General features: G+C 48.1%; 1 protein-coding gene across 1 annotated transcript in view; it reads right to left on the reverse strand.

Moving 5' to 3' along the window:
• The window catches only part of LOC109879884 (SH3 domain-binding protein 5), a 38,118-nt gene that overhangs the window by 8,191 nt on the left and 15,596 nt on the right, over positions 1-14,331 (reverse strand). Inside the window, exon 3 of the mRNA XM_031789017.1 lies at positions 10,904-11,032. Within this exon, the coding sequence (XP_031644877.1) occupies positions 10,904-11,032 (129 nt within the window). The remainder of the gene's footprint in view (positions 1-10,903; positions 11,033-14,331) is intronic.

A 14,331-nucleotide genomic window follows, 5' to 3' on the forward strand; every position in this document is an offset into this window, starting at 1 on the left:
CCTCTGAATGACACACACACACACAATCCATGTCTGAATTGTCTCAAGGCTTAAAAATCCTTCTATAACCTGTCTCCTCCCCTTCATCTACACTGATTGAAGTGGATTTAACAAGTGACATCAATAAGGGGTCATCGACTGACCAGGTGAATCCCGGTGAAAGCTACGACATGGAAAGAGCAGGAGTTCCTAATATTGTGTACACTCAGTGTATGTGTGTTTCTGTCTGACAGCTGATTTGTTAAATAGCAGCACTGACTGCCCACCAGCCAGCTCCCTTTACCCAGTACATAACAACAGCAGGCTTTCATAGTCCAGGGTGTAGGCAGGAGATATGAAGTGAGGGAATGAGATAGGCATTTTACCATGACTGTGACCAAGCCACCTACAACAAACACTGCCTCTATCAAACAGACAAACAGTCTTTGTTGGTGTAGGCTGCAGATCCATTCTTAGTGGTGTCTCAATTGTCTTTGGGTGCTGACCGTCTCATATTCACTGTGTCATTCACATTCAATTGCTTCAGAGGCCCTGTTTATACCTGGTTCTAACATGTGTCCTTTGTACTGATCTTGTTCACATTCTGATTGTGCCCATATTTGTAGACAGGTGTAGATGATTAAAAGACACCCCTCCTGACCGCCTCCAGAGGTAGTCAGGAACGCATTGTGTCTGGATATCTTAAACCATTTTATACATCCTGATCCAGTCCTCCAAAATCACGACTGACTTTTAGCAACAACGTGTCTTAATATAAATAAATAAATATTATTTTTGAAAGAATATCTGTCAAATCATTTGCATACAGGGAGAGACCAGGAAATCTAGTCACAATTTGGAGACGGTGAACTGATAAAAGACACATTTGAATAATATCAAATCTGGGCACCAATCAGAATGTGGACAAGATCATGACACAGGACAAATGTTAGCGGCAGGTATAAACGAGCCCTTGAGTCACACTGTTTCAGACACCCATATGGGTTAGATCTAGACTCACTTCAATAGTCTGGTTCATACATAAACCCCCAGCAGGCTGAGGGCCCTAATGAAGTGTTCATACATAAACCCCCAGCAGGCTGAGGGCCCTAATGAAGTGTTCATACATAAACCCCCAGCAGGCTGAGGGCCCTAATGAAGTGTTCCAACATAAACCCCCAGCAGGCTGAGGGCCCTAATGAAGTGTTCATACATAAACCCCCAGCAGGCTGAGGGCCCTAATGAAGTGTTCATACATAAACCCCCAGCAGGCTGAGGGCCCTAATGAAGTGTTCTTCACATATATATATTCTATATGAGTGAGTGTTTAAGCAGTTCTATAGTGTGATAGCAGTTCTACAGTGTGTGAGTGCTAGGGTCTTTATCATAAACAGAGCTTTCAAAGGTCAGAGGTTATCCAAACAGATAGCTGAGGAGAGCCGTGAGAACACTTACTGCCTAAGGGGGAACCTCTGGTTCTCATCTCCAGCACTACCCAAACCCAGCCTCTCATCCCCGTCCTCAAGAGCCCAAACCCAGCCTCTCATCCCCATCCTCTACAGCCCAAACCCAGCCTCTCTCTCCCTGTCCTCTATAGCCCAAACCCAGCCTCTCTCTCCCTGTCCTCTACAGCCCAAACCCAGCCTCTCTCCCCCTATCCTCTACAGCCAAAACCCAGTCTCTCATCCCCATCCTCTATAGCCCAAACCCAGCCTCTCTCTCCCGTCCTCAAGAGCCCAAACCCAGCCTCTCTCTCCCCGTCCTCTATAGCCCAAACCCAGACTCTCTCTCCCTGTCCTCTATAGCCCAAACCCAGACTCTCTCTCCCCGTCCTCTATAGCCCAAACCCAGACTCTCTCTCCCCGTCCTCTATAGCCCAAACCCAGACTCTCTCTCCCCATCCTCTATAGCCCAAACCCAGCCTCTCTCTCCCGTCCTCTATAGCCCAAACCCAGCCTCTCTCTCCCTGTCCTCTATAGCCAAACCCCAGTCTCTCTCTCCCTATCCTCTATAGCTCAAACCCAGCCTCTCTCTCCCTGTCCTCTATAGCCCAAACCCAGACTCTCTCTCCCCGTCCTCTATAGCCCAAACCCAGCCTCTCTCTCCCGTCCTCTATAGCCCAAACCCAGCCTCTCTCTCCCCGTGCGCTATAGCCCAAACCCAGCCTCTCTCTCCCCGTGCGCTATAGCCCAAACCCAGACTCTCTCTCCCCGTCCTCTATAGCCCAAACCCAGCCTCTCTCTCCCGTCCTCTATAGCCCAAACCCAGGCTCTCTCTCCCCGTCCTCTACAGCCCAAACCCAGCCTCTCTCTCCCTGTCCTCTATAGCCCAAACCCAGCCTCTCTCTCCCTGTCCTCTATAGCCCAAACCCAGCCTCTCTCTCCCCATCCTCAAGAGCCCAAACCCAGTCACTCTCTCCCTGTCCTCTATAGCCCAAACTCAGCATCTCTATCCCCATCCTCTACAGCCCAAACCCAGTCACTCTCTCCCTGTCCTCTATAACCCAAACCCAGCCTCTCTCTCCCCATCCTCAAGAGCCCAAACCCAGTCACTCTCTCCCTGTCCTCTATAGCCCAAACCCAGCATCTCTCTCCCCATCCTCTACAGCCCAAACCCAGTCACTCTCTCCCTGTCCTCTATAGCCCAAACCCAGTCACTCTCTCCCTGTCCTCTATAGCCCAAACCCAGCCTCTCTCTCCCCATCCTCAAGAGCCCAAACCCAGCCTCTCTCTCCCTGTCCTCTACAGCCCAAACCCAGCCTCCCTCTCCCCATCCTCTACAGCCCAAACCCAGTCTCTCTCTCCCTGTCCTCTATAGCCCAAACCCAGCCTCCCTCTCCCCGTGCGCTATAGCCCAAAGTGGAGGGAGGGAGTTATGGAAGTCGAGGAATGGAGGTTGGAGGGAGAGGGAAGTGGAGGGAGGGATATGTGGAAGTGGATTGAGAGGGGTGGAGGGCGAGGGAAGTGGAGGGAGTGAGATGTGGAAGTGGAGGAATGGAGGGTGGAGGGAGGGAGATGTGGAAGTGGAGGAATGGAGGGTGGAGGGAGGGAGATGTGGAAGTGGAGGGAGAGGGGTGGAGGGATGGAGCTGTTTTTCTCCTCTCGTCCATTGTAATCTCTTTGACAGACAAGCAGAAGTTGACTCCTCTCGCTCTCTCTCTACCTTTCTCCATATCTTTATTTTTCTCTCTCCCTGATTCCTCCTCTCCTCTCTCCCTGATCCCTACTCTCGCTCTCTCCCTGATTCCTCCTCTTATCTCCTCCTCTCTCCCTGATTCATCCCCTCTCTCTCCTCTCTCCCTGATTCCTCCTCTCTCTCTCCTCTTCTCTCCCCGATTCCTCCTCTCTCTCTCTCCTCCCTCCCTGATTCCTACTCTCTCTCTCCTCTCTCCCTGATTCCTCCTCTCTCTCCTCTTCTCTCCCCGATTCCTCCTCTCTCTCTCTCTCTCCTCTCTCCCTGATTCCTCCTCTCTCTCCTTCTCTCTCGCGGATTCCTCCCTCTTCTCTCTCCATGATTGCTCCTCTTCTCTCTCTCTCCTCTCTCCCAGATTCCTCATCTTCTCTCTCTCTCCTCTCTCCCCGATTCCTCCCTCTTCTCTCTCCTCTCTCCCCAATTCCTCACTCTTCTCTCTCCTCTCTCCCTGATTCCTCCCTCTTCTCTCTCCTCTCTCCCTGATTCCTCCTCTCTCGCTCTTCCTGATTCCTCCCTCTTCTCTCCCCTCTCTCCCTGATTCCTCCTCCTCTCTCTCTCCTCTCTCCCCGATTCCTCCCTCTTCTCTCTCCTCTCTTCCTGATTCCTCCCTCTTCTCTCCCCTCTCTCCCTGATTCCAACTCTCTCTCTTCCCCTCTCTCATGTGTGTGTGTAGTACTGCAAAAGAAAAACATTATTTCTCTGAACCACTGAAACCACTGACCAAATTTGACCTCCGTCTAAAATGGACACACACACACACGTATCTCCCAGCACAGGCACAGAAAGGCGCCAGGAATTCCCGTCTCTCTTGCTCATACCGCAGGAAGTGTTTTGTGTGGGTGTGTTCGTACACTACCCCCGTACTATGTGAAGTAGGGTAAAGTAGTGTAGAGTAGGGTAGGGTAGGGTAGGGTAGAGTAGGGTAGAGTAGGGTAGAGTAAGGTAGAGTGGGGTAGAGTAGAGTAGGGTAGAGTAGAGTACGGTAGAGTAGAGTAGGGTAGAGTGGGGTAGAGTAGAGTACGGTAGAGTAAGAGTACGGTAGGGTAGAGTACGGTAGAGTAGAGTACGGTAGAGTAGAGTAGGGTAGAGTGGGGTAGAGTAGAGTACGGTAGAGTAGAGTACGGTAGGGTAGAGTACGGTAGAGTAGAGTACGGTAGAGTAGAGTAGGGTAGAGTAGAGTAGAGTAGAGTACGGTAGAGTAGAGTACGGTAGGGTAGGGTAGAGTACGGTAGAGTAGAGTACGGTAGAGTAGAGTAGGGTAGAGTGGGGTAGAGTAGAGTAGGGTAGAGTAGAGTAGAGTAGGTAGAGTGGGGTAGAGTAGAGTAGGGTAGAGTAGAGTAGAGTAGAGTAGGGTAGAGTGGGGTAGAGTAGAGTAGGGTAGAGTAGAGTAGGGTAGAGTAGGGTAGAGTAGGGTAGAGTAGAGTAGAGTAGGGTAGAGTAGAGTAGGGTAGAGTAGAGTAGAGTAGGGTAGAGTAGAGTAGGGTAGAGTGGGGTAGAGTAGAGTACGGTAGAGTAGAGTAGGGTAGAGTAGAGTAGAGTAGGGTAGAGTAGGGTGAGTATGGTAGAGTAGAGTAGGGTAGAGTAGAGTAGAGTAGAGTAGAGTAGAGTAGGGTGAGTATGGTAGAGTAGAGTAGAGTAGAGTAGAGTAGAGTAGGGTAGAGTAGGGTAGAGTAGGGTGAGTATGGTAGAGTAGAGTAGAGTAGAGTAGGGTAGAGTAGGGTAGGGTAGAGTAGAGTAGGGTAGAGTAGGGTGGTATGGTAGAGTAGAGTAGGGTAGAGTAGAGTAGGGTAGAGTAGAGTAGGGTAGAGTAGAGTAGGGTGAGTATGGTAGAGTAGAGTAGAGTAGAGTAGGGTGAGTAGGGTAGAGTAGAGTAGGGTGAGTATGGTAGAGTAGAGTAGAGTAGAGTAGAGTAGAGTAGGGTAGGGTAGAGTAGAGTAGGGTAGAGTAGGGTGGGGTAGAGTAGAGTAGAGTAGGGTAGAGTAGGGTGGGGTAGAGTAGAGTAGAGTAGGGTAGAGTAGGGTGGGGTAGAGTAGGGTAGAGTAGGGTAGAGTAGGGTAGAGTAGAGTAGGGTAGAGTAGAGTAGAGTAGGGTAGAGTAGAGTAGGGTAGAGTGGGGTAGAGTAGAGTACGGTAGAGTAGAGTAGAGTAGGGTGGAGTAGAGTAGAGTAGAGTAGGGTAGAGTAGGGTGAGTATGGTAGAGTAGAGTAGGGTAGAGTAGAGTAGAGTAGAGTAGGGTAGAGTAGAGTAGGGTGAGTATGGTAGAGTAGAGTAGAGTAGAGTAGGGTAGAGTAGGGTAGAGTAGGGTGAGTATGGTAGAGTAGAGTAGAGTAGAGTAGGGTAGAGTAGGGTAGGGTAGAGTAGAGTAGGGTAGAGTAGGGTGAGTATGGTAGAGTAGAGTAGGGTAGAGTAGAGTAGAGTAGGGTAGAGTAGAGTAGGGTAGAGTAGAGTAGGGTGAGTATGGTAGAGTAGAGTAGAGTAGAGTAGGGTGAGTAGGGTAGAGTAGAGTAGGGTGAGTATGGTAGAGTAGAGTAGAGTAGAGTAGAGTAGAGTAGGGTAGAGTAGGGTAGGGTAGAGTAGAGTAGGGTAGAGTAGGGTAGAGTAGGGTAGGGTAGGGTAGAGTAGAGTAGAGTAGGGTAGAGTAGGGTGGGGTAGAGTAGAGTAGAGTAGGGTAGAGTAGGGTGGGGTAGAGTAGGGTAGAGTAGAGTAGAGTAGGGTAGAGTAGGGTGGGGTAGAGTAGGGTAGAGTAGGGTAGAGTAGGGTGGGGTAGAGTAGAGTAGAGTATAGTATGTTTACTGTTCATTTGATTGTTTATTTCACTTTTGTTAATTATCTATTTCACTTGCTATGGCAAAGTTAACATGTGTTTCCCATGTCAATAAAGCCCTTAATTTAAATTGAATTGAGAAGGAGAGACAGATAGACAGCTTCCTGAGAAGAGCTATGGTCCTAAACCTCCCTCTCCTCTCCTCTTAGTCTCCGCATTGGAATGTCAGTGGAGAGACAGAGGGGGAGAGAGCGAGGGAGTGAGGGTCAGAGGGAAAGACAGAGGAGGAGAGAGCGAGGGAGGGAGAGAGAGAGCGAGGGACAGCAAGCTGGCGGGAGGGAGAGAGGGTCAGAGGGAGAGAAGGAGGGGGGGTGCGGGCGTGAGGGACAGCAAGCAGGCAGAAGGGAGAGAGGGAGGGAGGGAGAGAAGGAGGGAGGGAGAGAGAGGGAGGGAGAGAGGATAAGTAGTAGATAAATAGCTCTTGGATCAGGCTCTAGAAATGAGGTCACATATGAAAAATGGCAAATTCAGACATGAATCATAAGTAAACACTAGAAGGGTTAGCTAGATAGGACTGCTAGCTAGATAGGACTGCTAGCTAGATAGGACTGCTAGATAGATAGGAGCTGCTAGATAGATAGGGGCTGCTAGCTAGATGGGGGCTGCTAGCTAGATAGGGGCTGCTAGCTAGATGGGGGCTGCTAGCTAGAAAGATAGGGGCTGCTAGCTAGATGGGGGCTGCTAGCTAGATGGGAGCTGCTAGCTAGATAGGGGCTGCTAGCTAGATGGGGGCTGCTAGCTAGAAAGATAGGGGCTGCTAGCTAGATGGGGGCTGCTAGCTAGAAAGGACTGCTAGCTAGAAAGGACTGCTAGCTAGATAGGGGCTGCTAGCTAGATAGGACTGCTAGCTAGATAGGACTGCTAGCTAGATAGGCTAGATAGGACTGCTAGCTAGATAGGACTGCTAGCTAGATAGGGGCTGCTAGCTAGATTATATATATTTTTTTTCACCTTTATTTAACCAGGTAGGCAAGTTGAGAACAAGTTCCCATTTACAATTGCGACCTGGCCAAGATAAAGCAAAGCAGTTCGACACATACAACGACACAGAGTTACACATGGAGTAAAACAAACATACAGTCAATAATACAGTATAAACAAGTCTATATACGATGTGAGCAAATGAGGTGAGATAAGGGAGGTAAAGGCAAAAAAAAGGCCATGGTGGCAAAGTAAATACAATATAGCAAGTAAAACACTGGAATGGTAGATTTGCAGTGGAAGAATGTGCAAAGTAGAAATAAAAATAATGGGGTGCAAAGGAGCAAAATAAATAAATAAAATAAATACAGTAGGGAAAGAGGTAGTTGTTTGGGCTAAATTATAGGTGGGCTATGTACAGGTGCAGTAATCTGTGAGCTGCTCTGACAGTTGGTGCTTAAAGCTAGTGAGGGAGATAAGTGTTTCCAGTTTCAGAGATTTTTGTAGTTCGTTCCAGTCATTGGCAGCAGAGAACTGGAAGGAGAGTCGGCCAAAGAAAGAATTGGTTTTGGGGGTGACTAGAGAGATATACCTGCTGGAGCGTGTGCTACAGGTGGGAGATGCTATGGTGACCAGCGAGCTGAGATAAGGGGGGACTTTACCTAGCAGGATCTTGTAGATGACATGGAGCCAGTGGGTTTGGCGACGAGTATGAAGCGAGGACCAGCCAACGAGAGCATACAGGTCGCAATGGTGGGTAGTATATGGGGCTTTGGTGACAAAACGGATTGCACTGTAATAGACTGCATCCAATTTGTTGAGTAGGGTATTGGAGGCTATTTTGTAAATGACATCGCCAAAGTCGAGGATTGGTAGGATGGTCAGTTTTACAAGGGGATATTTGGCAGCATGAGTGAAGGATGCTTTGTTGCGAAATATGAAGCCAATTCTAGATTTAACTTTGGATTGGAGATGTTTGATATGGGTCTGGAAGGAGAGTTTACAGTCTAACCAGACACCTAAGTATTTGTAGTTGTCCATGTATTCTAAGTCAGAGCCGTCCAGAGTAGTGATGTTGGACAGGCGGGTAGGTGCAGGTAGCGATCGGTTGAAGAGCATGCATTTAGTTTTACTTGTATTTAAGAGCAATTGGAGGCCACGGAAGGAGAGTTGTATGGCATTGAAGCTTGCCTGGAGGGTTGTTAACACAGTGTCCAAAGAAGGGCCAGAAGTATACAGAATGGTGTCGTCTGCGTAGAGGTGAATCAGAGACTCACCATCAGCAAGAGCAACCTCATTGATGTATACAGAGAAGAGAGTCGGTCCAAGAATTGAACCCTGTGGCACCCCCATAGAGACTGCCAGAGGTCCGGACAGCAGACCCTCTGATTTGAAACACTGATACTCTATCAGAGAAGTAGTTGGTGAAACAGGCGAGGCAATCATTTGAGAAACCAAGGCTGTCTAGTCTGCCGATGAGGATGTGGTGATTGACAGAGTCGAAAGCCTTGGCCAGATCAATGAATACGGCTGCACAGTAATGTTTCTTATCGATGGCGGTTAAGATATCGTTTAGGACCTTGAGCGTGGCTGAGGTGCACCCATGAACAGCTCTGAAACCAGATTGCATAGCAGAGAAGGTATGGTGAGATTCGAAATGGTCGGTAATCTGTTTGTTGACTTGGCTTTCAAAGACCTTAGAAAGGCATGGTAGGATAGATATAGGTCTGTAGCAGTTTGGGTCAAGAGTGTCCCCCCCTTTGAAGAGGGGGATGACCGCAGCTGCTTTCCAATCTTTGGGAATCTCAGATGACACGAAAGAGAGGTTGAACAGGCTAGTAATAGGGGTGGCAACAAGTTCGGCAGATAATTTTAGAAAGAAAGGGTCCAGATTGTCTAGCCCGGCTGATTTGTAGGGGTCCAGATTTTGCAGCTCTTTCAGAACATCAGCTGAACGGATTTGGGAGAAGGAGAAATGGGGAAGGCTTGGGCGAGTTGCTGTGGGGGGTGCAGTGCTGTTGACCGGGGTAGGAGTAGCCAGGTGGAAAGCATGGCCAGCCGTAGAAAAATGCTTATTGAAATTCTCAATTATGGTGGATTTATCAGTGGTGACAGTGTTTCCTATCTTCAGTGCAGTGGGCAGCTGGGAGGAGGTGTTCTTATTCTCCATGGACTTTACAGTGTCCCAGAGTTAGTGTTGCAGGAAGCAAATTTCTGCTTGAAAAAGCTAGCCTTGGCTTTTCTAACTGCCTGTGTATAATGGTTTCTAGCTTCCCTGAACAGCTGCATAAAAGTAAAAGGAGGTTTCTGGGGGCGATAAAATAGCTTCAAGGTATAATGTACAGACAAAGGTATGGTAGGATGTAAATACAGTGGAGGTAAACCTAGGTATTGAGTGATGAAGAGAGAGATATTAGGATAGGACTGCTAGCTAGATAGGGGCTGCTAGCTAGATAGAACTGCTAGCTAAATAGGGGCTGTTAGCTAGATAGGGGCTGCTATCTAGATAGGAGCCGCTAGCTAGATAGGAGCCGCTAGCTAGATAGGAGCCGCTAGCTAGATAGGAGCTGCTAGCTAGATAGGACTGGGCTCACTGGGGGCTGCTAGCTAGATAAGGGCTGTAATCCTGCCACTCACGTGTTGAAGTTGGCATCTACATACTCCCTATATACTGTAGACTGGCCAGCTATGTAGACACAGTGGACCTAGGACACTCAGTCTCTGTCCGCTTGTACCCTTTCCCATCAAAGCGTAGACAGGTCAGCTCATATTTTTTTGTTGGCAGACACACACGCAAGTCATTTGTTGAATGACTGAAATGATGCTCTCTCATAGGCTGTTGCCAGGGTTGATGGACCAAGCCCCCTTGGGTGTCTGTGAATAGCTGCTAGGAGCCAATCAGAGCAGCTGTAGGAGGTGGGCAGGGGCAGGGGGTGGCAGAGGACACACGCCGGATTAGAGAGGTTAAATAAAGGAGGGATTAAACACCTGAGACTCATCTCTCTCTCATCTACCCTACTCACAAGCAGCTGACAGGAAGGGACAGAGGGACCCTGTGTCTGTGTGTCTGTGTGTGTGTGTGTGTGTGTGTCTGTGTGTGTGTGTGTGTGTGTGTGTGTGTGTGTGTGTGTGTGTGTGTGTGTGTGTGTGTGTGTGTGTGTGTGTGTGTGTGTGTGTGTGTGTGTGTGTGTGTGTGTGTGATTTAGAGAGTGGGAGTGTGACAGAGTTATAAATAGATGCATGATGAAATACACATCTTAGAATCAACTGTTAAAAACGACCAGAACCTACTGGATTCTCCAATTACATTTAATGAACTACAGGACGAAATACAAACCCTCCAACCCAAAAAGGCCTGTGGGGTTTATGGTATCCTACATGAAATGATAAAATATACAGACCACAAATTCCAATTGGCTATACTAAAACTCCTTAACATCATCCTCAGCTCTGATATCTTCCCCGAGCAGGGATTAAACACCTGACACACTCATCTCTCTATCTACCCTACTCACAACTAGCTGACAGAGAAACTGTGTGTGTGTGTGTGTGCGCGCGTGTGTGAGTAGCAGTGTGTGATCAGTCTGATTTAGAGGTGGTGTGACAGAGTTATAAATAGAATCAATGTGACTTCTCCTCTGGCTTTAAAGTCCTTGTGTGTGTGTGTGTGTTCTCTTTCAAATGTTCCTCTCATGTGGCCTGTATAACCCAGGCCTGCCCAAAAGGGTTCTTTGGCCGTCCCCACAGGAGACCCCTTTTTGGTTCCAGGTAGAACTCTTTTGGGTTCCATGTAGAACTCTCTTTGAAAAGGGTTCTACATGGAACTCAAAAGGGTTCTACATGGAACTCAAAAGGGTTCTACATGGAACTCAAAAGGGTTCTACCTGTGTGTGTGTGTGTGTGTGTGTGTGTGTGTGTGTGTGTGTGTGTGTGTGTGTGTATATGTGTGTGTGTGTGTGTGTGTGTATATATGTGTGTGTGTGTGTACCTGTCTGGCCACTCTCCTGGCCTCCCAGTAAGGTTTGGAGTCTTCTACAGCTCTGCCGATCCTCTTCACCTGCTCATCCAGCTTCACTGTGGCTTCCACCAGCACCGCGCGGAACCTCTGACGACAGTCCTACACACACACACACACACACACCCGTTAGTAAAACACCAACAAATCTCCAGGAACCGTATATGTGTCACATTCTATCCTGTTCTATTGTCACCATGACAACAGACAGAGTGTTCATCTATACACAGTGTCATGTTATATTGTCACTATGACAACAGACAGGGTGTTCGTCAGAGTGTATTGACACTGTATGAGTGTCCATGTAGCCATGTCTGTGCTGCTTTGTTTAGGAAGGTGTTTTCTCCTCTCCATCCCGATTCACAGAACTGAGAAAGTCAGGCTTTTTCCTCAAAAGAGCTGTGTCAAACTCAATACAACACTAACTCACTTAACCTAGCATGGTAACTTTACATGAATCTGATTCACAAAGTTGGCACCACACACACACACCACCAGTCTGCAGACAGGAACATTACCCCTATGCTGTTACATATTCGTGGAAATATTACAGGGGAGAATCCCTTCTCTCGGTCCCTGCGTCACAATGTCTAAAATTAGGGGCTGAGAAATGTCTCTCTCCCTGTCAAAGAGGAGTGTGTGTATGGCGCCAACTTTGTGAATCAGATTAATGTAAAGTTAACACATGTCCCTGATTGTGATGGACAGTCCCACATTCCTGTAGGCTACTAATCTGTTCCTCGAAATCATCCCGTTGTCCCGCATTTGGGTATCTTAAATGTGGTCATCCTAGATTTAAGGGCTGTAACACCTGCATCTTGTCCCCAGAAAGGGAGAGGGTAGGAAGAGAGGAGGGAAAATGGAGGGAAAAAGAGAGGGGGAGACATGGAGGGGAAGAGAGGGGGAGAGATGGAGGGGAAGAGAGGGGGAGAGATGGAGGGGAAGAGAGAGGGAGAGATGGAGGGGAAGAGAGGGGGAGAGATGGAGGGGAGAAGAGAGAGGGAGAGATGGAGGGGAAAAGAGAGAGAGAGAGAGATGGAGGGGAGAAGAGAGAGGGAGAGATGGAGGGGAAGAGAGAGAGAGAGAGATGGAGGGGAGAAGAGAGGGTGAGAGATGGAGGGGAGAAGAGAGAGGGAGAGATGGAGGGGGAGACATGGAGGGGAAAAGAGGGGGAGAGATGGATGGAAAATGAGAGGGGGAGAGATGGAGGGGAGAAGAGAGAGGGAGAGATGGAGGGGAAAAGAGAGGGGGAGAGATGGAGGGGAGAAGAGAGGGGGAGAGAAGAAAGGGAGAAGAGAGGGGGGAGAAGAAAGGGGGAGAGATGGAGGGGAGAAGAGAGGGGGAGAGAAGAAAGGGAGAAGAGAGGGGGGAGAAGAAAGGGGGAGAGATGGAGGGGAGAAGAGAGGGGGAGAGAAGGGAGCATTGAGGGGAAACTAGCTTCCTGTGACATCGTCACACTTCCTCAATGGTTTCTGCGGTTTCACGTTTCAATCAAGTTTAAAGTTTTAATGTCACATGCACAAGTACAGTGAAATGCCTTTCTTGCAAACTCTAACCCCAACAATACAATAATGAATAACAATATAACACAAAAAAATAATAACACACAAGATATAACAACAAGAGGAACATGATAAAGTAATCATACTATTATACAGGGTCAATCAGGTCCAGTGTCATATTGACAATGTACAGGGATACTGGATCGATAGAGGTAGATATGTAGAGGGGTAAGGGGACAGGGATATTGGAGTGATGGAGGTAGATATGTATAGGGGTAAGGGGACAGGGATACTGGAGTGATAGAGGTAGATATGTATAGGGGTAAGGGGACAGGGATACTGGAGTGATAGAGGTAGATATGTAGAGTGGTAAGGGGACAGGGATACTGGAGTGATGGAGGTAGATATGTATAGGGGTAAGGGGACAGGGATACTGGAGTGATAGAGGTAGATATGTATAGGGGTAAGGGGACAGGGATACTGGAGTGATAGAGGTAGATATGTATAGGGGTAAGGGGACAGGGATACTGGAGTGATAGAGGTAGATATGTATAGGGGTAAGGGGACAGGGATACTGGATCGATAGAGGTAGATATGTAGAGGGGTAAGGGGACAGGGATACTGGATCGATAGAGGTAGATATGTAGAGGGGTAAGGGGACAGGGATACTGGAGTGATGGAGGTAGATATGTAGAGGGGACAGGGATACTGGAGTGATGGAGGTAGATATGTATAGGGGTAAGGGGACAGGGATACTGGAGTGATAGAGGTAGATATGTAGAGTGGTAAGGGGACAGGGATACTGGAGTGATGGAGGTAGATATGTAGAGGGGTAAGGGGACAGGGATATTGGAGTGATGGAGGTAGATATGTAGAGGGGTAAGGGGACAGGGATATTGGAGTGATGGAGGTAGATATGTAGAGGGGTAAGGGGACAGGGATACTGGAGTGATGGAGGTAGATATGTAGAGGGGTAAGGGGACAGGGATATTGGAGTGATGGAGGTAGATATGTAGAGGGGTAAGGGGACAGGGATATTGGAGTGATGGAGGTAGATATGTAGAGGGGTAAGGGGACAGGGATATTGGAGTGATGGAGGTAGATATGTAGAGGGGTAAGGGGACAGGGATATTGGAGTGATGGAGGTAGATATGTATAGGGGTAAGGTGACAGGGATACTGGAGTGATGGAGGTAGATATGTATAGGAGACAGGGATACTGGAGTGATGGAGGTAGATATGTAGAGGGGACAGGGATACTGGAGTGATGGAGGTAGATATGTAGAGGGGACAGGGATACTGGATCGATAGAGGTAGATATGTTGAGGGGACAGGGATACTGGAGTGATGGAGGTAGATATGTAGAGGGGTAAGGGGACAGGGATACTGGAGTGATGGTGGTAGATATGTATAGTGGGAGTGATGGAGGTAGATAAGGTGGTGATGTAAGGTGACTAGGCATCAGGATATATGATAAACAGAGTAGCAGCAGCGTATATGATGATTGTATGTGAGTGGGTGTGTGTGTGCAGAGTCAGTGTCAATGTATGATTTGATTTGATTTGATTTGATTCATATTATGTGTGTGTGTTGAGCGAATGATGGAGTGAGTGTTTGTATGTGTGTTGGAGTATCAGTGTGCGGAGTGTGTAGGGCCCTGTGAGTGTGTAGGGCCCTGTGAGTGTGTAGGGCCCTGTGAGTGTGTAGGGCCCTGTGAGTGTGTAGGGCCCTGTGAGTGTGTATTGAGACAGTGCAAAAATACAAAGGTCAACCCCAGATAGTCCATGTAGCCATTTTGTTAGCTATTTAGTTCGCTATTTAGTTCTATTTAGTTCTATTTAGTTAGCTATTTAGTTCTATTTAGTTAGCTATTTAGTTATATTTAGTTAGCTATTTAGTT

This window comes from Oncorhynchus kisutch, linkage group LG14 (genome assembly GCF_002021735.2).
Source record: "Oncorhynchus kisutch isolate 150728-3 linkage group LG14, Okis_V2, whole genome shotgun sequence".
NCBI classification, from domain to species: domain Eukaryota; kingdom Metazoa; phylum Chordata; class Actinopteri; order Salmoniformes; family Salmonidae; genus Oncorhynchus; species Oncorhynchus kisutch.